The following is a 26,233-nucleotide window of genomic DNA, read 5'->3' as shown; positions in this document are numbered from 1 at the left end:
CACCAGAACAAGAGGACACAGTCTCAAACTGTGCCAGGGGAGGTTCAGACTGGATGTTAGGAACAAATTCTACACAGAGAGTGATTGCCCATTGGAATGTGCTGCCTGGGGAGGTGGTGGAGTCACCATCATTGGAGGTGTTTAGGAGGAGACTTGATAGGGTGCTTGGTGCCATGGGTTAGTTGATTAGGTGGTGTTGGATGATAGGTTGGATGTGATGATCTTGAAGGTCTCTTCCAACCTGGTCTAGTCTAGTCTACTCTAGTCTAGTCTAGTCTAGTTTAGCCTAGTCTGCCAATGCCCTATGCCCCTCTGCCAGAGGTAAATTTCCCTGAAATTAAGGAAGAGACACAAATCCGTTTCCTTAGTTTATTAGTACAAACAATGAATACACAAGACTGTATATTGTTTGAAGACTGCAATAGATTTCTAATTTAACAACTCTGTAACAAAATTTAACTAAATTTGACATTTATGAAAATATAAATCTCTGATTGGGTAGGGTTGTTTTCTTTGTTTTGTTTTGTTTTGTTTTTTTCCCCAACAATACAAAGTTTACATAAAAACATTCAGTATGATCTAATAGTTGCAAACAAGTTAGGAAAAAACTCATTCAAGTCACTTAATATACTATATTGGCTTGGACACTGAACATTCACACACTACATCAAATTCTAGCTCAGCATTCATTTCTTGGAGATTTGTGGCAGGGAGATCTGCTTTGTAGAAAGAAAACTGCTTTTGTTTAAATACCTGGAAGAAATTTCCACAGGTGTGCCAACTTGAGGAGGGAAAAACGCTTTTTATCCTTTCAGATGTTGTCCAGTATTTTCATTTGATTGTATTTTCTTCACTTGGGCAAAAAAAATGAATTTATTTCTTAAAGCTTTTGTTATTATTTCACAATTTCTGCCTTGAAACTGGTAAAAGTGTACAAAAGGCTCAGAACAGTTCTAAAGCAGAAAGTGAAGCTTGTAAGCACGTGGGAATAAGAAAAGCCCATTACAAACTGGACCAGTAAAGAACCTTTGGACAGTCTTTACATTTAGTGGAGTATTTCAGCACATGTATAAGCAGTCCCAGAGTGTTTGGTCATCTGATCTGTATTTATCATGGGAAAGAACAGAAATGACAGTAAGGCAAACATCATCGAGATTAATACATGGTATCGCTGAAAACTTTCTGTTAAGGTTACTTTGGGGACACAGGAGATACTTCAGATTTTCTTACCACAAAATGGATAGCAACCCTTTTAACATAAAGAAATGAAGGTGTTTTAACTTTTCATCTGTAACACCCTTTCATTTTGAAAGCATTTTCAGGATGACCTGTACTAATACACACTGTGAAGACAAAAGAAAATTCCCCCAAACCAAAAATAACCTCCCCAAACCTACATTCCTTGTATGACCTAGGTTCTTATCATTTTTATCACAATACAGAAACCTGAAATCCCTGCATGCAATGAAAAAAAAACAAACCAAACCAAACCTTTCAGTCCATTCATTGAGGTGAGCAAATACTTAGCAGCTCACATTTATATATATATTTTTTTTTGCATCTGACTGGTACCCACTCCTTTCAACTCAAAGATTAATCCTAGTTAAAAAAACAGCAACAAAAATTAGATATTTATAAAGGATGGAATGTATCAAGTGTTCCAGGTTGGCAGGTGACATCTTGTCATTGCACCATCAAGCATGAAAACACGTTTTTGCAAGTGGGTATTAAAGTCGACTGTTAACTATAGACCCATCTAGGCGACTTGGGATATAAAATAGTGGTCTGACTCTTCTCACGTGGAGCTTTACTTCTAGTTAAAAGAGTCTGTCAATCCCAGATAAGATTACCTAACAATTTTGATAGTATTGCTAGAAATTTTTAATCAAGGCCCTGGTGAAATCTTGGACTGAACTTTGTATTCTGAAATGTAACAAAACCCAACCCTGCAGCCCATTTGCTTTACGTTTGCTTTTGGTTTTTTTTTTTCTCTGTGAGGATATTTGTGGAGGAAAACCCAGCTGGTCTGCCCTCTGCTGTTCCCATCTGTCTTCCAAGAAACGCACTGATTTTTATGTGAATTCAGAAGACAACTCTATGCATCTATACTATTACTCAGAGAATCCAGTCCAGGGAGTTACTCAGTTGTCAGCAGTAAAGCCGTGTCCCCGACAATCAATGGCTGCACACACTTTCTCATAGCAATAGTTGTGTTTTTTGGTTGGGGTTGCTTCACTCACCTCAGGCTCTGTAACAGTAATGGGGCTATCCCTTGCAAATACCTCGGTTGACTCCCTCCAAATGCAGTCTGCGGTTGCTTTGAAGCTGTAATTGTGACATTTTGGCCTAATCACTTGCGTCGCATTGTTGAAAATCTGACGGCTGTTTGAAGTGGCAATTTTGATTTTCAGCGCAGCGTCAACTCGATCCACTACAGTGTAAGTACCTATACTTCCATCATCAAATCCAATGATAATATTCAAATGCCTCTGAGAGAGTGCAAGAAAAGTGGGAGTTTTATAAAGAGAACAGGCACCGATGTTTTTGCCATCTGCTAGCCTCATTACTATTAAAGTCGAGACTGCGCCGTTGTCATCATCTTCTTCACTGCGAAAACAGATGTACACGAGGTAGCGCCCATCCCGGGACAGCCTCTGCCGCCAGATGACACCTGGAGCATGAACCACACGAAGTTTGCCGCTGTACAGATCAAGCACGTTGATGTTCTCATCACCACGGGTTATAATTCCTAGCTTCCCGTTTGGGGAGATTTCAAAGTCTTCCAGAGTTTTCAAGAAGTTGGTAGGCAACTGCACACGCCTGCAGATGACCTCCTCTGTCAGGCTCCAGATGTTCACAGTTTCAGTAGATGTTATAAACACTATAATATCTGGGCAGTCTGGTATCAGCTTAATATCCACAATGCTTGCGCCGTCGTCGCAGCAAAACTTCTTGGTTATACTGCCTGTCCACAGACTCACTGCCAACACTTTGTTCTTCGCCATTCCGACCACGAATGTATTTGCAGTTGTTATAAATGCGTTCTGTAAGGCAACTAAAATATTGCAAACCCTATGTCCTGTAGCCAGCCGCCAGACTCTGGACGCATTCTGCTCACAGAGGGAGACCACAAATTGATCATTATGAGTAATCATGAGCTCTGAGATTTTTTGTCCGTTAATGCGAAAGATATTTTCGCCACTAACAGTGTGCCACACGTACTGGCTGCACTTGTCATCTGAGGTAACCATTATCTCTCCAGATGAGGTCAGCACGCAGTTTTCAACAATACCTTCATGCTTGTACACAGCTTCAATAAATCCAGTGCTGAAGTTCCACCTGTGGACAGAATCTGATCCATCCAAGGTGTATATCAATTCCCCTCTGGCTGGCAACACCAGTCTGTGGATAGGCTTGCCAGACTTGTCAATATTGGACATCGCGGTGATGATGTCTATATCCCAAATCGAAAGGACACCACTGGTGGATAAAGATAGCAGCATGTTGTGATGATTTGATTTAATTAGCCTGACTATAGTTCCTGAGATTTCCTGTAAGCTTGCCATACACTGTCCCGTATCTCTTCTCCAAACAAAAATGGCTGAGGTATTTTCCATTGAAGCAATTATACAGTTGCCATTTTTGGACAGCACGGCGGATATGAAGCGCTCGTTGTGTTTAGCTCGGAACTTTTCAGCCACCTTCCACACATGAGTGTCAAGAAGTTCAATGCTGAGAGCCTTACAGATTAAAATTGCACTTTGGTCTTCAGAAAGCTCTATGCTGACAACTTCACTGTCTTCTCTCCTGCAGTCAAAGTCATCTGTAAGCTGGGGATTCGTGATGTCCTCTGTATTCCAAACAGAGAGGCTACCCTCATTGTCCACCATCACCATTTCTTGGGCGGTGTCCAGGATGAGAAGGAATTTCACGAATCCACTAGAAAATTCAGAGGTTACAGTGGCCAGCTTCTCTCCACTGCCCAAGTGGAAAATGGTTGCAGTGTTCAAGTACTGTCCACAGAACGCATAGGCTCCATCTGGAGAGCACTGCACACAGGTCACCTCATACCAGCAGTGGAAGTGATAGAGAGGCCAACCATAAAGCAGGTCTATGACAGTAACATCTTTGCTGGCTTCCAGCCAAGCGAGGGCATGGTTGACTGATAATGTAAATCCATTTATAAAACTGGAGCCCCCTCCAATCCCGCAATGCTTTGACCCCTTAATTTCCACCTCAGACAAAAGACAGGAGTTTATGTTATCATATATCAACAGAGTGTTGTTTGTTGTAGCCACTACAAGGTACTTCTCATCGGTCGTGAGCTTCATCCCTAAGATAACTGACGGAGCTGTTGTAATCTGCCTGAGTAACTGGCGAGTCTCTACGTCCCAAGTGCTGATGGAGCCATTTTCTAAAGCAGCAATAATGGTGCTGGGATTAAAAGTAGGCAGAATCTCAGTGACATGTACACAGCTGGACGAGAGCGGGAGGCGCTCGGGGCTGTAGGTCACATCCATGGAGGAATGCAAAGGGACAATAGAGCAGTATTTGGGTCCGTCCTTGTCACACTCTAAGAGGAGATGTCTGAGCTTAGGCAATGAACTTACCACTGGGAGAAGCCTCTGCTGCAGCTCAGCAGAGAGTGAACCTGGGTATTTGACTACTTTGAATTTTATGCTGCGGAGGGTACTGGCCAGAAACTTCAGCTCCTTTTCTTGAGAGTAGCTGTAAGCCAGTTCTATGTCAGCAAGCGCTTTATCAAACTGCCCTATTCTAATCATGGTGTACAGCCAGCTGAAGTTCATAATGACTCCATACAGAAGATCATCTGTTTTTCCACATCTTGTCAAATGATGAATGAGCTCTGTCATTTTTCTGTGATTGATAAAAAAGATATCAGGCTCTAATGGATTACACTGAAAGACCCATGGCTGATCAGGTGCCTGCCTGTCAAAAGCAATCTGATCCGTGCAGTGCTTTTCATCCACATGCAGGCCTCTACCGTCACGGTCAGGGCATCCATTCAGGTACTGGTCTTTGCTGTAGAAAGGTTTTCTTCGTCCACCTGACCAAACCCCAAGGAAATACTCTGCCATGACTGTGTGCATCTCATGTAAGTCTTCTTCATTGTGGAGGTACAGTTTCTGGGCAATGAGCTGCAAGTGCCTATTTGCCCATAGAAGAAGAGTCACATTTTTCACCTGCCGCTCTATCAAGTAGCCCTGCAAGCCCTCCTTAAGCCTTGCAATGTATATATATGGAATTCTCAGCGGGTTACTTTCCCTGACGCTCTCTCTCAGTTCATACATGACACTGTTGTCAAGGGCTAAAATATCTTCCAGCTCCATTTCACTCAGGCCAGATTTGGACATAGTGATGTAGCCAAGAGCTCTTGACAATAGTTTTGATCCGCACTTGTTTTCCAGTGACCAAAACAACTGTTCTATGCTTTCATGGACAGTGACGCAGAGGGAGGACTCATCCACATCTTTGTGAGATCTCCAGTTCCTGACCTCTCTGAAGGTCAAGTTCACAAACATAGGCAGTGTGCACTTGGAGAACGCTTCATTGACGTAGATTTGTTGCCCTGATGTTACTTTTCTTTTAACTCGCAGCAGCTGATGTTTCAGTACTTGGCTACACATCTTTCTGTCCCTTGCAGTCAATTCAATGTAGTTGTCTTCTTCATGAATAAGGCACCTCAGTTTTTGCAGGATCCCATGCTTGTTTGGCAGTGTTGACAAAATGATCCGTACAGAACGGGGAAGGTGAATGGGAAGCCACCAGAGCTTCCGGCCATCGTCACTATCTGTCAGCTGCTCTAGGGCATCAAAGATTATTACCAGCGGCCTGTGGAATGAAGACTCATTCAAGAGATTGATGAACAAGTCCCGAAGGTCATGAATCTTTTTTGGGTAGCTTTGTACAAGGCAACGATAGTTGACTGCTAACTGCTCACAAATGCTTTGAAGGATGTTCTTCAGATCTGTACTTGTTTCGGTGGATCCCAAAAATCTTATCACTACCACAGGGTCAGAATCTGGTCCCATCTCTTCTTGCAGCCAGGAATAGGACTAGAATACAGAGCACAGTTTAGTTCATATATAAGCACACTAGCAGAGTTTGTGAGTAGTGACTGGCTATACACAAATAAACATTTGCAAACTTTACTAGTTGAACAGAAATGCTTTCACTGTCAGAGTTCAAGGCTGGTTTGACTTACATGCACTGAATCAACTTCCTACCATGTATCATTTCTTTAGCTCAGGCAGTATCCCAAAACACTAAGACCCAGATACACAAAAAGGATTATGTCTAAGGGGACATGAGGAAAATGTAGTCCATAAACCCCAGGGTACTCCTTGCAAAATCCCTGTCTCACTTCTGAAAGCCAGTAGGCAGATCATCTTATCAACAAACTTCCTCAGACACTAAGCAATGTCATCCTTGGCCAGGCAGACCAGCTTGCCACTTAAACCCGTTTAACATTGATTCCCAGCTGAGTATGAATGCATGCCCTGAGAGCTTTGGAGAGCAGGGAACAAAGTACAGATTGTCCTTTCCTAGCAGGCTACCTTAATTCCTGGATCACAGAAGTACACTCTGTCTTAGTGTGCCTATGACTTTTGCTCTTACACCCTGCTGCAACGGGTGAAAAATATCTCTTGCTGTTTGTTTTCTTTGCTTACCATACTCAAAGCAATTGGGGAATGTGGCTTTAAATCCTCTCAGTCTGTGCAGGCTAACACAGTTTTCTTACTTGGTAAATCTTGTCACCTCACTTTCAGTTATTACAGAATATTTTAACTGTAAAAACTGAGTCTCTAGATTAATTTATGTATGCAGATCTGAAAGTAGATCTTGAGCTGCAAATCTGAGATTCATTCATGCAACTAATGGCAACCTATAGGAAGTCACATTTGGGAAAGATATGGGATTTTAAACATTATTGTTCCTTTCTCCATTTCCTTCTGGATGATTCAGCTGTTTCCCAGCCCTAACATCTCTGAGCACCCTTCAGGGAACTCAAAGTTGTGACTCTCAGATGGAGAATTAGGCTTAGATATGTCATCTTGGTCATCTTCTGCATCTGGTCCTGCCTTGCAGAAGTGTTTTGCTCATCTCCCTGTAGTACTCAGCTGAATCACTTCAACAGCCTATGGCAGACAAAAGAGTACAAGTATTTCTGCAGGGCATTACAGACAGGCAGGTAGCAGGTGTATCAGACTAATTCTGGAATAACTTCTGATGACAAGATAAGATGGAATGACTTGGAAAGGCATGTTGTATTTGGAAGTAAGACTAAAACCAGCACATGATGTTTAGATGGTTCCTGATTCATAGGACCTCAGCAGGAAAAGAGGGAAAGAGATCCTTCTAAAATATATGTTGTTAGCTTAAAACTCCATCGATTCCACTTAGGCTTTTAAGAGCTCTGATGAGATACTTTTGTTTTGGCTAAGCATGTGATACAGACACATTATTATGCAAAATCTTTTCCTGAATTTGCAGAATATATTTTATATACTGAGGCATGACATCAGATGTGCTGATAAAAGGAAGAATGAGAACCAAGCCCTTACACACTAAAGCTCCTACCATCACCATATTGTGAGGGGCAATGGGTACAAAGTGGAACATAGAAAGTTCCACCTCAGCATCAGTTCTACTCCAACATAGGAGAGACATGGACCTGCTGGAGTGGGTCCAGAAGACAGCCACAAAGATGATCAGAGGGCTGGAGCACCTCTCCTGTGAAGACAGACTGAAAGAATTGGGGCTGTTCTGCCTGGAAAATGGAAGGCTCCCAGGAGAACTTATAGCTGTATTTCAATACCTGAAGGTGACATACAGGAAGGATGGGGAGGGACAGTTTAGAAGGGCTTGTGTTGATTGGACAAGGGGCAATGGTCTGAAACTGGAGCAGGATAGATTTATGCTGGACATTAGAAGGAAGTTTTTCACAGTGGGAATGGTGAAATACTGGAACAGGTTGCTCAGGGATGTGTTTGAGGCCCTGTCCCTGGAGACATTCAAGACTGGACTTGATGTGGCCCCGGGAAGCCTGATCTAGTTGAAGATGTCCCTGCTGACTGCAAGGGGGGCTGGACAAGATCACCTTCATGGGTCCCTTCCAACCCAATGCAAACTTCTTTAGTGTGAGGCTGCTGGAGCACTGGAACAGGCTGCCCAGAGAGGTTGTGGAGCCTTTTCTGAAGACTTTCAAAAACTGTCTGGACACATTTCTCTGTGGCCTGCTCTAGGTGATCCCACTTTGGCAGGAGGGTTGGACTCACCGATCCCTAGAGCTCTCTTCCAACCCCTCCCATTCTGTAATTCTGTGTATGTGAAACATTAAATTACCTTCTTTGCCACTTCAGCTAACAAAAGAGTCTTCCCAGTGCAAGGCCCTCCGTAGACGATGAGAGGGTTAACGTGTCCTATCTTGCTCGGCAGGATGTACTTGTGAACTATGTTTAGTGCCTCGCATCGATACTCATAGAAGGTGGAGTACATTTTACAGAGAGATGAGTGCTGGAGGACCTCATCATACAGCAAGTCTGTCTCGGTGTCAAAATTCTGCTGCACTGTTGCTTGGATGATATCAATCATGTCTTCATAGAACTGTTTGCCGAGTCCTTCGATGTAATGGTTCTCCACTTCTGGGGAGTAGCCCAGTTTCATGTCACAGTGAGTGACGGATGTGTAGACTCTCAGATTGGATGATGCGACGATGGTGGGAATGAATTCATCCCTGAGCTTGATCAGCTTCTCATGGGCTTCGGGATCTCGTAGGAACTTCCCAGCTGTGTGCACCACATCCATGTACTTTCCCATCTCTGGAATCTTCACGAAACGCTCGATGTTGGCAATTTTCCGGATGTAGCAAACGCACTTCTTTAGGAAAGCTGGGGTTTGTTTACCCAAGGCAAAATCCAGTTCATCTTCAATAGCTGAAGGACGAAAAGAGAACACAGAGTCTCTGTTATCTTTTTTATTCTTTTTGAAAGAGTTCAAGATCCTCCCCCACCCCCAGCATGCAGAGTTGGGAATGTTTGTGTCTGTTTTCCGTAAAAGAAAACAGAAAAAAAATTGCTGGCTGCTTTTGTGTGGGTTTTGGTCTCAAGCAAACACAATGAACCTTGTGTCTTTCTCTTCAGTTAGATGAAAACAGAAAATAGATTTTCATGTTTGTGGAAAGGCTGATGGAAAAGACAATACATGAATATACAGAAATAGTCTGAACTTTACCAGAGGAAAGATATCTCTTTGCTTGGCTGTGTTTCATTTTTCCTTTCTCGTACAGCAATTTCACAGAGGTCTTAAAAATCTTCTTAATCTCTTCCGATACATCTTGCCATTTGGCCTCAGTCGTGGAGTTTGAAGAGGATTCCATCTTTTAAAAATACCCAGAGTTAAACAGTAGCTGTCATACACACATCTACAACTTCAGAAAGGAAAAGCTTACTATCCATGGCCAGAAGTAACGTGGTAACAAGGAAATGCTTACAATAAGAAGAAATAAAGAAGACTTCAGCTTTTAATGCTGCAGAAAATGACTATGTATTCCAGTTTGGAATGAGGTTAGCTACTTGGAGTATTTTCTGAATTCCTACCCTAGGCAGCTAATGTTATATTTTGGAGGAATAAGAGCAGTAACACTTTTATAGAAAGAGAATATTGGAAACCAAGCCTGAAATAATGATCATAAAGCAGTCATACTGCTAAACTTATTGCTCCTTTAATTGGAAGAAATAATAATAATCATTTACATTTGGATCCCAAAACTGAAAATGAGGTTCCTAGAGGAAACTGAAAAGAGTTTCCTGTGATTATGCATCTCATATCAGCTACTCTATTTGAAAAATACTATTACTTGACTTTTGTTCACCCATTGCTCTAGTAACAGTAACATTACTTTCATCAGAGAAGGATGGAAATTCACTACTCCTTTCAGATGGTATCTCCCAGATGCCACAGTGGAGGCTCCTCTAAGGCAGTCACTGCTGCATTACTTACTGTAGGGAAAGTGTTTACGAGGTCTCCAGTTTTCCTGGAGCGTGTAATAGGAAAAAGAGCAACCTCCAGGATAAGCTTCCTAACACTTCCTTCTTGACATGTTCAGAGCTGTGTATCTGTTATTACTTTCTGTAAGCTTATGAGATATAACTCAGAATCAGTAGCTTGAGGAAAGGTACAGGGTCTGTAACAACAAAACAGCCAAGCTTTAATAAAAGGGATGCTGTGGCTGTTAGCAGAACAATGCAGAGTTACAAAACTTGCATTCCCCCTGTGATCACTAGTAGCCTAAATACAGAAATCCCCTAAAAACCTACCTGACCTTGATTGTAAACAAACAAACAAAAATCTGAATATTCATCACTTTTTAAGCACTCATCATGATGAAAAGCTGTTTTCAATAAGTAGCCACATTATACTGCCTTCAGCTCTTTAAAACTCGTTCCATGTCTATGTTTTTTCTTACAACAGATAAATAAATGTTGTGCCATGTGATAAGTGAATGCAGTACAATGGTTTCATTTCATTTTCTTGCACAATACAGAGTGCACTCAAAATGAAGTGAGCACTCTGGTAAGAACTTCCCTGTTTTGTACACTGAAATCTGTCCTTAGGTATATAGGATGTGTAGGAGGGCAGAATTGAGCCCTGGGTAATACACAGGTTTTATTGTCATCAATTAAAGACATTTCTCATTTACAAATGATAATTAACAGAGTTCAAAAATCTGTTAGAATAGAGTAAATAAGTTGAAAGTATCAGTTCTGACTCAGGGCAGCACTGAGCACTTGTTTGGCTGTTAAAGAGCTTTCTTGTACAGGCAGAAGGGAAGATGTTTATCTCCTCTGCAAATCCTGTTGACTGAAATCTAGCAAAAGCACAAGAGCAGGGCAGGAGAGCCTGAGCTCCATCATCAGGGAAGAGAAATCCATACAACTGCCCCACTGCTCCCCAGCAGGTGATGCTGCCCGAGGAGGTGGTGGAGTTGCCATCACTGGAGGTGTTCAGGAGGAGACTTGACAGGGTGCTTGGTTGCATGGCTTAATTGATTAGGTGGTGTTGGATGATAGGTTGGACACGATGATCTTGAAGGTCTCTTCCAACCTGGTCTGGTCTGGTCTGGTCTGGTCTATTCTATTCTATTCTATTCTATTCTATTCTATTCTATTCTATTCTATTCTATTCTATTCTATTCTATTCTATTCTATTCTATTCCTAATCTCCTTGCTCTAGGTGTTATCAGCACAGGAGACACGACCTGTTGTGTTTCTTGGTGTTTCACAGCTGCTCCCTGCACCCTGTCTGGGAAAGGAGCACCACCACAGCACCAGTTGCTTGGATGTGCACAGGGCTGGAGAAGCTAATTCAGTGCCTGGCCCTGGGGACTGCCCACCAGTGCCACTGACTGAGAAGAATTTTGTGAGGAGGTGACTAGGACTTACCGTGTTCTGGTAGTTCTTCAGCATTTCAGATTTTGGTCTGAGGTAATAGGCTGGTGGCACTGCATTCTCATCCCTGCAGTACCACTCCTCTAAAATCCTTGTCTCTAGCTTGGCTTCTACAGCAGCATCCAGGATCATTTCAAATTCTGCTGACTCAACCTCCCCTGGGATTCGGATGTTGCCATACTTCTCTCCCAACAGGCCCTGTGTATTTGCAGGAAAGTACAGATTAAATTTTGATTTTGGGCTATGTAAAACCCTCCACAGCACCTGAATTTCATAGAAATCAGAATGGCAATACTTTAATGACTTTGAAATTACTAGGAAGATAAATAAATCCCATGCAACGCTCCAGCCTTGTGGCAGCATGGCTGGAAAGTTGACTGGCAGAGAATCACCTGGAGGTGCTGGATGACAGTGGGCTAAATATGAGCCAGCAGTGTGCTCAGGTGGCCAAGAAGGACAACAGCATTCTGACCTGGATAAGGAATACTGTGTCCAGCAGGACCAGGGAAGTGACTGTCCCCCTGTACTCAGCACTGGTGAGGCTGCACCTTGAATACTGTGTTCAGTTTTGGGGCCCTCACTGCAAGAAAGATATTGAGGTGCTGGGGCAAGTCCAGAGAAGGGCAATGAAGCTGGTGAAGGGTCTGGGGAACAGGTCTGGTGAGGAGCAGCTGAGGGACCTAGGGTGGTTTAGTCTGGAGAAGAGCAGGCTGAAGGGAGACTTCATTGCTCTCTAAGGCTTCCTGAAAGGAGGCTGTAGTGAGGTGGGGGTTGGTCTCTTCTCCCTAGTATAGGATGAGAGGGAATGGCCTGAAATTGTGCCTGGGAAGGTTTACATTGGATATTGGAGAAAATCTATTTCCTGCAAGAGTGGTCAGGCATTGGAACAGGCTACCCAGGGAAGTGGTGGAGTTGCCATCGCTGGAGGTGTTCAAGCAATGACCATGGTGGCGTTAGGTTCATGGTTGGACTTGATGATCTCAGAGGTCTTTTCCAGTCAAACCCATTCTATGATCCTAGGAAATACAATGTGAGAGGCATTACTGTTGAGGGTACTGAACTGATCTGCATTCTACTATGGTGACTTGATAGTTTCAGGTGGACCCATTGTCTTTTGTAGTATTAACTGGTACTAAAACCAAAAGGCTTTCAAAAACCACAAATGATCCTAAGACATGTCATTGAATTCCCATCCTTATAGGTGTTTAAAACCCACAGAGATGTGGTACTGAGGGACTTGGTTTGGTAGTTAGATTATGATTGGACTCAGCGACCTCAAAGGTCTTTTCCAACCAAAATGATTCTATAATTCTGTGAAGGGAAGAAATTAAAAAATACCCAACCTACTTCCTTAGCACAATACTGACTCATGTATTATTGATTCCCATTAGTCATAGGTTGGCATTAATCTTGCATAAAAAAGCCAATGTTGAAACCCATTCCTCTGGACTCAGGCTGAATCTCTGGTCCCTTTATCTCTGTGTTTATTCTTAGTTTCCACACCAATGAAACAGATTTTATGATCTGTTTGATGAGAATTGACATGATGTTATGTACAGCTTGTGCTGATACTATTAAAAATGTGGCTTACACCAGCCATACCAAGGATCAATGTTGCCCAACCACAAGCTGCTTTCCCTTATTGCAAAAATGCTCAATGTCTTTGCCCCAGCAGCTGCTCAGTGGAGGGAGCAGTGGGGCAAGGGAAAAGTGGGTTTGATCAACTACCAAATAGAAATAGAAATGTCAGCACCTAAATGCACATATTTGGCATGCAAATGCCAAAGGGAGCCTGCAGGAAAAATGGAGAGGGACTTTTCATAAGGATGTTTAGCAACAGGACAAGGGGGAATGGTTTTAAGCTGAGGGAGAGTAGGTTTAGACTGGATGTTAAAGGAGAATTTCTTCAGCACAAGGGTGGTGAGACTCTGGGATAGGTTGTCCACAGTGGTTGTGGATGCCTCCTCTCTAGAGGTGTTTAAAGCCATGTTGGATGAGGCCTTGAGCAACCAAGTCTAGTTGAGAGGAATCCCTGCTCATGGCAGGGGGGCAGGAGTAGATGATCTCTGAGCTCCCTTCTAACCTAAGCTACTCTGTGATTCTATGCAGGCAAAGGTTTGAGGAAGTCATTTCTGAAACTGTGGCATGAGAGATTTCAACATTGAGGATTAAAATGCTGGTTACAATGCTGTGAATTTTGAATTTATTTCCATAGTCTGCTGTCCATAAATATTTATAAAAAGAGAATGGACAAAAACTTTATAGAAGATAAAGTTGCAGGACATTCCTGGATTCTTTTGACAAGTCTGTGATCATCAGCTTAATTCTGCATTCAAATCTTGGTCCAGAGGAGTCAGTGAGAACTATCACTTCCTTTGAAGTAGGATTTTTTATTTCTTCCCTTATTTAAATGTATTCAGCAAAGACTCAAGAGTTAATGACGAGTGCTTAATGCAGAGAGGAACCAACAGTATTGGCATCCTGATCTGAATCAGCAAGATCTTAGTAAGGTCACACCAGGGCAAATACAGTGGTACCCTAAAAAGGTAAATGACCTGGTTGGTAAATAATACAAATGTAAAAGTTCATTATCATGAAAGCACTCATCAGCATGAGAAGCTGTTTCAGACTTTTCCAGCTGTAACTAAACCCTGACAATGAGTAACTGATGATGATGAAGCTTGCCTCACTCATAAAAGCATGAGGCTGCAGAGGCCTTTTCTGAATCCAGTAATGCTGCAGGTACACAAGGGGCTCATAGAATCCTAGAATGGTTTGTGTTGGAAGTGACCTTCCACAGACACAGACACCTCCTACTACAACTGCTTGTTCAGGGCCCCATCCAACCTGGCTTTCAACCCTTCCACTTTGGAGCCTCCACAGCTTCTCTGGGCAACCTGTTTCAGTGCCTCACCACCCTCATGGGGAAGAACTTCCACCTTCCTCAGTTGAGCTTCTTCCAGTTTGAAACTATTACCCCTCATCCTGCCATTCCATACCTTTGTCAAATGTCCCTTTCCAGCTCTCCTGGAGGCCCCCTTCAAACACTGAAAGGCTGTATCATGCTAGATGCATCATGCAAATTATGTAATTATCTCAAAGCAATTACTGCTTGAAATTCATTAGGCTGCTCTTTTTTCTGCATTGAAGTCCAGTGGATTCAATAGAGAGTTGCCCAAGCAAAGTTCAATAGCTGGGCCCTTCATTAACCATACTAAAATGTCAACACTAAAATGTCTGGGTTTAATGTACTGCATTTAATCAACTAGATTTGTTTTGGCATTATCCTGTGTACTTTTCTGCTTCTCTGGTACAGTTCATGCTGTTCTCTCTCTCCTCTGTACTATAGGTAAATAACAAAAGGCAGTACTTTAAAATGAAAAGAAAGATGTTTTTTCCTTCTATCTTGTCTGTCATTGCAACAGACATTATGTAAATAATCTTGTGCTAGGGATCATCCTCCTGGCTACCAAAATGAAACAGAATAAAAAAGAACTTGGACATGATCAGAATGCTGGAATCACTGGGGATGACAGCATCATGACCTTTTAAATAAAACAGAGGCCTATGCAAATACTATTTGAAAGCCTTCACATTTCATAAAATCAAATCTTAAACAGCAGAGGCTATACATTTATCACTGTGTACCTTGATGCTATAGATGGCATTGCTAACATTTTGCACTTGCTGAAGGAAAAAGGGCCATATACTGCAGAGGAGATGCACACACAAGAGTGTCCTCCATTTGGGATGGTGACAGTGAGCATCCATAAAGCTTAACAGATAACAGAACAAGCCTTGCATTATTTTGTTTTGAGGTATTTCTCCTCTTTGTGTTTATTTGTGGTTTATGGAAATGAAGGTTGATCTTGAAAGATGACACATGCACAGTGGTAGGAAGAGAAGGAATGAGGAAGTGTGGAGGGAAGAGAAGTCTGAGTGAATATATGCGACACTACAAGGTGAAAACTGAGTGTAGTTTGTTGTCCTTGACATCTAGTGTTCAGGAGAGCCTGAAGCTCACATCTGTACCAAGAAAGGACCACATCAGTTGGGCACCATATAAGGATCTAAATGTGCTAAACCATTTAGTTCTAGAACATAAAAAGTAGACCAGGAAAAACAAAGAAGCTGCAAAGGCCATGCCAGTAACCCCACTACAATGTGTTTTTGTCTTGAGATCTGCCCAGTGAACAGCAGGCAGCATGGTGAAGAGAAGTCTTTTGTAACTGGAAGAGGACAGACTTAGACTGGATATTAGAAAGAAATTCTTTAAAATGAGGGTGGTGAGACACTGCAACAAGTTACCCAGGGAGGTTGTGGATGCCCCCTCCCTGGAGGTGTTCAAGGACAGGTTGGATGGGGCCTCGAGCAACCTGGTCTAGCTAGGAAGTGTCCCAGTTTCACTGGCCATTTAACTGAGGGACTGACACACAACTTTGTTTTTCTGGAGAGGACAAAAGTAGGTGATGCTGTTTTCCTAGAGGACTGCAATATCACAGCCCAGAGCTGGAAGCGGGAGGCATGCTGAGGAAGTGCAGCTGTTCTCTGCTGAAAGCAGCTCTGCTGAGCTACATCACACAAACACATCAAGTTTCTGGGGAACAGTTCTTCACCAAAGCACACCTTCCTCCAGCTGCACTGCACATTTGCCAGTAACAGTGGTCACCAATTAAAAAAAGACTAAGGAGGAGAAGCAGATGATTGTGTTCACCAGGATCCTAATAAACTGCTTCTAAGGCTATGTGGCAGCCTTAGGTCGGGTGCATTTGCACACACAAGCTGTGAAAGCTACATCACCCCATCTCTAGATACAGAGGTGAGGCTTAGAAGTATCTCCTCCTAGCTGGTACCAGGGAATAGAATCACAGACAGTTAGGGGTTGGAAGGGACCTCCGGAGATCATTGAGTCCAATTCCCCTGCCAAAGCAGGATCACTTAGGGCAGGCTGCATAGTAATGCATCCAGAAAGCCTTCAGATAAGGAGACTCCACAACCTCTCTGGGCAGCTTGTTCCTTGTGTTGAGGTGGAACCTCCTGTGTTCTCACTTGTACCCATTGCTCCTAGTCCTATTACATGGCACCACTGAAAAGAAACTGGCACTTTCTTCTTGCCACCCACCCCTCAGATAGTTATAGATATTGATCATAACCCCTCTCAGCCTTCTCGGGACTAAATAGCCCCAGGTCTCTCAGTCTCTCTCCACAGAAGAGATGTTCCAGTCCCAGAGTCATCTTTCTAGCTCTCCATTGGACTCTCTCCAGCAGATCCCTGACTATCTTGAATTGGGGAGCCCCAAACTGGACACAGTATTGCAGGTGTGGTCTCACTAAAGCAGAGTAGAATAGCTACCTCCCCTCCATTCTTTTAGCATTGTTATGGTTAAATTTATACCTGGCTGTGTGAGTGTATTCTACCAGGGTACCACAAAAACACTCCAGCCTTTAGAGACCTAAATGAGAAGCTCTGAATTGAAGTTTACTTCCAGTGGCTTTGGTGTCTAAACTGGATTCATGGCCATCAGCCTTTGGAAATATCTGCCAAGGCAAATTTCTTCATAGAAAAACGAAGAAATATGAAGCAACAGAAATGACAGAAAATACAATTTCTCACAACCTTCATGTTATTTCCTACTCAGCCTGCAAATAACAATACTGTTGTTTCAGACCAGTGTGAAAAACACCCCAGTACTCTACAGTAATAACCTCCAGCTTGGATGTGTGATAACAACACTGCAGCATTTTGATGATTATTATAGGAAATTATTTCTAAAGGGAACAGTAATATTTATGCTGTGTTCAGTATCAAGAGACAGCTTTATATGTAGACCTGTGAATCAAAATCTCCCACCTGATGAGTCATTTTCCTTTAATAGTAAACCAACAAATTAAAGACTCATAAGATTGAAGGTAATTGAACTGTTTAAAGCTACCAGGCTGCCAAACATGCATAAAACCCTCAGCAACCATTTGTATCTAACAAAACTTTATAGAATTTTAAATGGATTGAGGCTTGGGGAGGGCAGATTTAGACTAGATATTAGGAAGAAATTCTTTACAGTGAGGGTGGTGAGACACTGGAATAAGCTGCCCAGTGAGGTCATGGATGCCCCCTCCCTGGAGGTGTTCAAGGCCAGGTTGGATGAGGCCCTGGAGCCACACAGTCTAGTCAGGAAAAAAATTTAGGTGACCTTATTATGGCCTTCCAGTATCTGAAGGGGGCCTACAGGAAGGCTGGGGAGGAATTTGTCAGGATCTCAGGTAGTGATAGGACTAGGGGGAATGGAATGAAGCTGGAGGTGGAGAGATTCAGGCTGGGTGTGAGGAGGAGGTTCTTCACCATGAGAGTGGTGAGACCCTGGAATGGGTTGTCCAGGGAGGTGGTTGAGGCGCCATCCCTGGAGGTGTTTAAGCCCAGGCTGGATGAGGCTCTGGGCAGCCTGATCTAGTGTGGGGTGTCCCTGCCCATGGCAGGGGGGTTGGAACTAGATGATCCTTGTGGTCCTTTCCAACCCTGACTGATACTATGATACTATGATACTATGAGGTGTCCCTGCCCAAACCATTCTATGAATCCATGAATTAACACAGGGCAAAAATCAGCAGTAGTCTTCTTAGCTTTGCTGAGTTCCTATTTAATGAATAAGAAATGACTGGTTAGATCCTGATGCAGAATATTTCCCCCTCTGATCTTCTTGGAGTACAAAGGTATGAAAATTATAGGCACAGTCACAACAATGAGCAGGGAGAGGAAACCAGATTTGGATTTGATCCTGATATGATGGATTCATAGTGCATCTCATGTTCAGACTTCATCACTAAAATGGCCAGGACCCCTAATACCATCCCTTTCATTAATGCAGAACAAAGGGAAATTTAATAGAATCATAGAATCACTGAATCATTTTGGTTGGCAAAGACATCTAGGATCATCAAGCCCAACCAGTATCTAACTCTACCAAGTCTGATGCCACGCTGTGTCCCTCAGCACCACACCTCTGCAGCTTTTAAACACTTTCATGGATGAGGATTCCACAAGCTCCCTGGGGAGCCTGTTCCAGTGTTTGAGAAGCCAGGTGTATTTTATTCCAGCTAGGAGATTTCATGAGCATCTAAATAAAACAAGAATATAATAGAATATTTTGTGAAATGATTTCACACACTTGTCAACTTCAGAGCAACAATCCTCTTGCTGTTTTGTCAACAGAGAAAGCTTCAGATTCATTAAGATACAGTTTTGTTGCCGGTGAAAGACCTGATCAAATGATCTTTTCCTGATCTTCATGGGATCACTCCTCCCACTTATGCTTCTTAGTCTCTGTGAAGTTCCATACGTGACACTTCGTTTCCTTCCACAACAATGCTAGTAGTATGATGGTCCACTCAGCTTTGGACTGACATGGAACTAGTACTGTGTCCACTTCTGGGCCCTTCAGTTTAGGAAAGAAGTTGACTTGCTGGAATGTGTCCAGAGAAGGGCAACAAAGCTGGGGAGGGGTTTGGAGCACAAGCCCCATGAGGAGAGGCTGAGGGAGCTGAGCTTGCTTAGCCTGGAAAAGAGGAGGCTAGGAGGAGACCTTATTGCTCTCTACAACTACCTTAAGGGAGGTTGTAGCCAGCTGGGGGTTGGTCTCTTCTCCCAGGCAACCAGCACCAGAACAAGAGGACACAGTCTCAAGCTGCACCAGGGGAGGTTTAGGCTGGATGTTAGGAAGAAGTTCTTCATAGAAAGAGTGATTTGCCATTGGAATGTACTGCCCAGGGAGGTGGTGGAGTCACCATCATTGGAGGTGTTTAGAAAGAGACTGGATGGGGTGCTTGGTGCCATGGTTTAGTTGATTAGATAGAGTTGGATGATAGGATGGACTCGATGATGCCAAAGGTCTTTTCCAACCTGGTTAATTCTATTCTATTCTATTCTATTCTATTCTATTCTATTCTATTCTATTCTATTCTATTCTATTCTATTCTATTCTATTCTATTCTATTCTATTCTATTCTATTCTATTCTATTCTATTCTATTCCATTCCATTCCATTCCATTCCATTCCATTCCATCCTATCCTATCCTATCCTATCCTATCCTATCCTATCCTATCCTATCCTATCCTATCCTATCCTATTCTTTGCATGTGTCCCCTATGTTTCACGTGTTTTGAGGGGAAGAATGTTTGTGGCTTTTTTCTGCTGTATTAACATATTATAAATTTGTGGGAGGCTGGAAAGGGCAGTAGCATACTTACAGGATGAAATGAACTAATGCCTGTGAAAGGAACTAATAATCTAAACTTTAATAACCGCTAAGGAGAGAAAGAAAATGTGAAAGGGACCTTTAAAAAAAGCTGATCTGAAGGAAAAGGACTAAAGTAAGCACTCTGATGACAAAGATTAAAGCTTGTCTTGGCTTCATAAACCACACCCCTTACACCCTTGCCTGCAGCTGACAAGAAATAATATTACTTTAAGTATTCAGAGTGTCAACAATCTTTACAGTTAATTCACATCACCAAATATTACAATGAGAATGCTAAACCTTCTAATTTCATTTATATTAAATACAAATCCATCTTCTCATAAAGCCACCTCCACTGCCACATTTCAAGAACTCTTGTCTTCATTTCTACCCAATATTAGTTTTCCATTTATAATACAGATGGAAAAAAAATCACCTTTATATGTCCTCTGAGCTTTCCCATACCATACATCTTCAAGACTGGAATAGCTTAACACCAAACCTTGCCTGCAGTAGCTTTCTGCTGGGTTATCTTCAGGCCTCTTCTAACACTAATTTTTAACCAAAAGGTAATCAGATCTAATATTAATTGTAAGTGTACAAGCACTAAATGCTAGATACTGCCTGCAGGGAACAGGTCAAGTCATTAGCTAAATGTTAAAAAATTCTGTAGCAAATCCCCAGGGAAAACAAATGAAATGCAGCAAAGAACGTCGGGTCACGACACTTCTCTCAATTAAAACACTACCTCCCCTATGCCATGCAATGGAATGGCCAAGAGGCAGAGTCTGTGCTCTGCAAAAGTGTGTGGCCAGGCACAACTGCTTTGCCAGCCAGGAGCTGCACTATTATTCCAAATTCTTTTTAAACAGTAATTTCTATAGCATGCAAACCAGGAAAGAACACATAGCTTATTCATCATAATTACAGGCTCCATAGCATCTCCATAGCACCTCCTCACAACAAGGTGACCTCCTTAGTGGATGAGGGAAAGGCTGTGGGTGTTGTTCACCAGGACTTTAGTAGAGCCCTTGGTGCTATCTCCTACAGCACTCTCCTGGAGAAACTGGCTGCTCATGGCTTGGGTGGGTGGATGCTTCCCTGGGTAAAAAACTGGCTGGATGGCCAGGCCCAAAGAGTGGTGGTGAATGGACTTCAATCCAGTGTGTGATCAGTCAGAAGTAGTGTTCCCCAGGGCTCAGGACTGGGACTAGTTCTCTTTAATATCTTTATCAATGATCTGGATGAGGGGATTGTTGCATCCTCAGTAAGTTTCCACAGGACACCAAGATGGATGGGAGTGTTGTTCCGCTTGAGGGTAGAGGGACCTGCCCAGACTGGATTGATGGCCTGTGGCCACTGCATGAGATTCAACAAGGCCAAGCGCTGGGGCCTGCACTTGGGTCACAACAACCCCATGAACACTCTAGACCTGGGGCAAAGTGGCTGGAAACTGCCCAGCAGAGAGAGACCTGAGGGTGTTGGTCAACAACTGGCTGAACATGAGCCAGTGTGTGCCCAGGTGGCCAAGAAGGCCAACAGCATCCTGGCCTGGATGAGCAATAGCATGGCCAGCAGGACCAGGGAAGTGGTTGTGCCCCTGTGCTCAGCACTGGTGAGGCCACACCTTCAGTACTGGGTTCAGTTTTTGGATTCTCACTACAAGAAAGAAATGGAAGTGCTGGAGCATGTGCAGAGAAGGGCAATGAAGTAGGTGAAGGGGCTGGAGAACAGGTGTGGTGAAGAGCAGCTGAACAACTCCATGGTTCTATGATTCTAAGCAAAAATTCTCTGATTTTGCTTTTGCTTTTTCTTGAGTTGGAATGGAATAAAAAGTTACTCTGTGAGGTTTTCCAGTTATGAAAGAAAGATAATTAGCTGCTACACGGCATGCCAACAGAACAGGAACTCCAAAAAAAGCACTTTGCACCAAACCCAAGGATTTGAAGAGAAAAGAGGCAATACCTCACGTATGCATACCAGAATCACTATGAAGAACACTGATACTGTCTCTTGGTTTACTTTTGTAACTTCTTATCTTTCAGGGAAGGAAAAAAGGACCCTGTGAAGCTATACAGTCTGGTTATACAAAAAAAAAACCCAACTGACCAAGTTACTGCTAGGTGGATTTAGCAATAGAATAGAATAGAATTAACCAGGTTGGAAGAGACCTTTGAGATCGAGTCCAACCTATCATCCAACTCTATCTAATCAACTAAGCCAGGGCACCAAACACCCCATCAAGTCTCCTCCTGAACACCTCCAGTGATGGTGACTCCACCACCTCCCTGGGCAGCACATTCCAATGGCCAATCACTCTTTCTATGAAGAATTTCTTCCTAACATCCAACCTAAACCTCCCCTGGTGCAGCTTGAGACTGTGTCCTCTTGTTCTGATGCTGGCCACCCAGGAGAAGAGACCAACCCCCAGCTGGCTACAATCTCCCTTCAGGTAGTTGTAGACAGCAATAAGGTCTCCCCTGAGTCTCCTCTTCTCCAGGCTAAACAACCCCAGCTCCCTCAGCCCTCCTAGGGCTTGTGTTCCAAGCCCCTCTATCAGCCTTGTTGCTCTTCTCTGGACCTCTTCTGGCAAGTCAACATCTCTCCTAAAACTGAGGGACCCAGAACTGGACACAGTACTCAAGGTAATCAGACTGAAAACTGGGTAGCTGTTTCTTGGTCTGTTACTTATAGCACCCTTACATTACATGAAGGGGGCTACAAGAAAGTTACAAAGGGACTTTTTACAGGGGCTTGTTGTGATAGGATGAGGAGGAATGGATTGAAGCTTGAGGAGGGTAGATTTAGACTGGAGAAGTTCTTTACAGTGAGGGTGGCAAGACACTGGGACAGGTTGGCCACGGAGGTCATGGATTGCCTCTCCTTGGAGGTGTTCAAGGCCAGGTTGAATGAGGCCTTGGGCAATCTGGTCTAGTGGAAGGTGTCCCTGCCCATGGCAGAGGGGTTGGAACTAGGTGATCTTCAAGGTCGCTTCCAACCCAAAACTAGGACTGCAAGATTTGGGATTTCACACCCCCTCCCCTTCTTACTTCTGCAGAATAGCCAATGCTGGCTTTCTGATCTACAGTCTTATTTGTAGATCAGAACATTACATCTAGCTTACGACAATATGACCTCAGAAGCAGTTTGGTAAAGCTCCTGAGAAAACAGGAGAGAAAACAAATCTCCCATGTCTCATGGAGCCTGTTTTTTCTTCTACACATTATACACAGAATGATGGAAATCTGAGCTTACACTACTCTTGTTCTCACTAATATGATCATTTATATTAAACATAATACCTAACCTTTCTGCAAGGCAGCACCAAAACTTCTCTTGATGTCAAGAAAACCAAATACAGTGACTTAGCAGAAAATATGACTGTAGGCTGAAAATGCAAACTATTTTAAGACCACATCAAGACCCATGCAGTTTCTGTGTTCCACCAAAATGCTGCCTGATGAGTCTTGGAGCACTTCTCAGTGGCACATGTTTAAAAAATGGGTAAGCATTTTTAGACTCTAGATTTGACTTTCAGAGAATCAGAGATGATTGACAGGATAATACATTCCCAGCCCTAAAGCACACCAAGGAACTCACTCACAATAGCTCAATCACAGAACTTCGCCCTGTGCTTGATTCCACTCTGTGTATGTGTGGTGTTCAGAGACAAACAAGGAGGTGAGTGTACAACCTTTGCCTGTCAGTCTGGAGACTGTGAAAGAAGACCAGGTCTTGCTGAGGGGAAGGCTGCATACTCTGTCTTTAAAATGGAATCACTTTTTCTGTTCTGGAAGATTAAAAAAATACACAAAGCTCCACTTTGACATTCACAGAAAAATCTTTCCTGCTGGGCAAGTCTATCTGAAACAGGATTAGTGTCCACAGACATACACCTCGCTTCAGATTAATGTCAACACATTCACTGGAGCCCCTCCTGACGTGCTGTATGACACCAAACCCACTTACGTTACAGGGAGCTGTGATTTGCACCAGATGCAGAGTGAGAAGAAAACTCAGCCTGGTATTTGTTCCTTGCAATATGCTTTATTGGGAGTGATGTGCTCTTGTGCCACGTCTGGTTCCAGCTACTGAGGATGAGAGGAAATGGCCTCAAGTTGCACCAGGGGAGGTTTAGGTTGGATATTAGGAGAAACTTCTTGATTGAAAGTGTTCTCAAAACACTAGAATAGACTCCACAGGGAGGTGTTGGATCCACACCCCTGGAGGTGTTTCAAAGTCACAGAGAGGAGAGGCTGAGGGAGAATGGGATTGTTTAGCCTGGAGAAGAGGAGGCTCAGGGGTGACCTCATTGCCCTCTACAACTACCTGAAAGTTGGTTGTAGCCAGGAAGGGGTTGGTCTCTTCTCCCAGGCAACCAGCACCAGAACAAGGGGACACAGTCTCAGGCTGTGCCAGGGGAGGTTTAGACTCGAGGTGAGGAGGAAGTTCTTCACCGAGCGAGTCATTTGTCATTGGAATGTGCTGCCCAGGGAGGTGGTGGAGTCACCGTCCCTGGAGGCGTTCAAGAGGAGATTGGACGTGGCACTTGGTGCCATGGTCTAGTCATGGGGTCTGTGTTGATAGGTTGGACTCGATGATCCTCGAGGTCCTTTCCAACCTAAGTTATACTGTGATACTGTGATAGATGTGGTGCTGAGGGACTTGGTTTAGCACCAGACTTGGCAGAGTTACTGATTATGGTTGGACTTAAAGTATCTTAAAGATCTTTTCCAACGACAACAATTCTGTGATTCTATTTCTCCCCATTCACTTAAAAACTATGTACAGAGCTGCTTCCTTGAGGAAAAGTCAATTCTGAAATGAACCAAGCATGTGTCACTTCTGCTGAATTCCCTAAGAGCACTGGGTGCTGGGTAGTCCCCATAAGATGGCTGTCTCACTACAGACACCTTTGACTGACTTCAGCCTCCCATAACTTATGCCATGGCCATTTTACCAGAGAGCAGAAGCAAAACATAACTCAGGTGTTCCAGAACCTGGATATATTTGGTTTTCACTTTGGAAATAAATCCTAATGCAACACCAGAACTGCAATGGGAGTTGAGGAGATTGAACAGAGCTGGAGTAATATCATTTGGAATTTTCTCTGAGCTGGAATGTGATCAGAATTAATGATCAGCCATTTGTACTAAGCAAAGAGAGCCAACTAGTAGTGTAATTCATGGGCTGTGTGCTGCTGTAGGAACAAAAAGATCCAAGGATGTAAAAACCATTTCAGTCCTCTATTTTCTGTATTTTGTATTCAGTTTCAGGGTGATTTAAGGACATGCCAAATACTGTAAATTGCTAATACATAATTCCTACAGGAATCTCAGTTTTATAATGATCTGTTTTCAGTGGTTTATTAATGCTGAAGTTAACAACAAGCTGTCAATAATTGGAGAGGAGTAATGTATATTGCAACAGCTGTTTGGAGTAGGTAGAAAATGTTTTCACTCTTCTTGGGACCAGATTATTCGAATGATGAGTGGAGAGAATCTCTTAGGTTTGTACAAACCCAAACATATCAAATTAAGCAAATCATGACAGGCTACAAACGATTTCATTTCCATTTCTCCCCTTCATTTCACACTTTTTCAGGACACAGTCATGCAAGAACAGCAGTTCAGGCAGAGACTGTGTGGTGCTGCACAGATGGAACAGAGCACACGTGTTAGAACTCGCAGGCTGTGTTTGAAGAGAAGTGCAGAGAAGCCTGCCAGTTCTCTCATCTGAACTAAGACATAAGGTTTAGATTGGGTATTAGAAGAAACCTTCTGACTGAAAGCGTTCTCAAAGACTGGAACAGGCTGCCCAGGGAGGTGGTGGAATCCCCATTCCTGGAGGTGTTTCAAAGCTGCAGAGGCATGGTGCTGAGGGCCATGGTTTAGCAGCGGACTTAGTAGAGTTAGGTTGGACTTGATAATCTTAAAGGTCTTTTCCAATCAAAACCTTTCTATGATTGTAGGATTCTACAAGCTGGAATATAAATCAGGGAGCCCTGATAAAAGGGCATTAAACCAATTCTGCAAGTAGTCACTACAGACTAAAGACACCCTAAAGAGCTTGGTGCCTTAATTGGTATTAAGCACTGTACTTGGCTTCCTAAATTATTAGTCTAACTCCTTCGTGTCTTCTTGCTGTTAATGGAGAAACTGTCATCCAGAAGGTGACTCAGATATTCATGGAGCTACCTATATCTTTCTACTAGTTATTAACAGATCTGTAATAGACAAATCCCATTCATGATCACTACTGAGTGCATTAAGAAGAGACTGGTTGAATGAGGCTCTCCTCCTGCCCTGGTGAGACCACATCTGGAGTATTGTGTCTAGTTTTGGGCTCCTCAGTTCCAGACAGAGAGGGAGATACTAGAGAGATTCCAACAGAGTGCTACAAGGATGATGAAGGGACTGGAATATCTGAGGAAGGGCTGAGAGACATGGGGCTGTTTTGGCCTGGAGAAGACTGAGAGGGGATCTTATTAATGGTTACAAATATCTGAAAGGTGGGTGTCAAGAAGAAG

The 26,233-nt window shown here is 43.1% G+C and overlaps 1 protein-coding gene across 2 annotated transcripts in view; it reads right to left on the bottom strand.

Annotated features, from left to right (window-relative positions):
• Window positions 1-361: 361 nt before the first annotated feature.
• NWD2 (NACHT and WD repeat domain containing 2) overlaps window positions 362-26,233 on the bottom strand; it is a 64,569-nt gene continuing 38,697 nt past the window's right edge. For both annotated transcript variants that reach the window (XM_068137549.1, XM_068137550.1), the window contains 4 exons: window positions 11,466-11,669; window positions 9,256-9,400; window positions 8,368-8,957; window positions 362-6,077 (listed from right to left, as the gene is read on the bottom strand). In XM_068137549.1, coding sequence (XP_067993650.1) covers window positions 2,142-6,077; window positions 8,368-8,957; window positions 9,256-9,400; window positions 11,466-11,669 — 4,875 coding nt within the window. In that variant the 3' untranslated portion in view covers window positions 362-2,141. The remainder of the gene's footprint in view (window positions 6,078-8,367; window positions 8,958-9,255; window positions 9,401-11,465; window positions 11,670-26,233) is intronic.

Source organism: Melanerpes formicivorus, unplaced genomic scaffold, assembly GCF_026170545.1.
Source record: "Melanerpes formicivorus ecotype bairdi unplaced genomic scaffold, bMelFor1.0.p_v2 SCAF_4, whole genome shotgun sequence".
NCBI lineage: Eukaryota > Metazoa > Chordata > Aves > Piciformes > Picidae > Melanerpes > Melanerpes formicivorus.
This window is presented reverse-complemented; position numbering and strand designations above follow the sequence as displayed.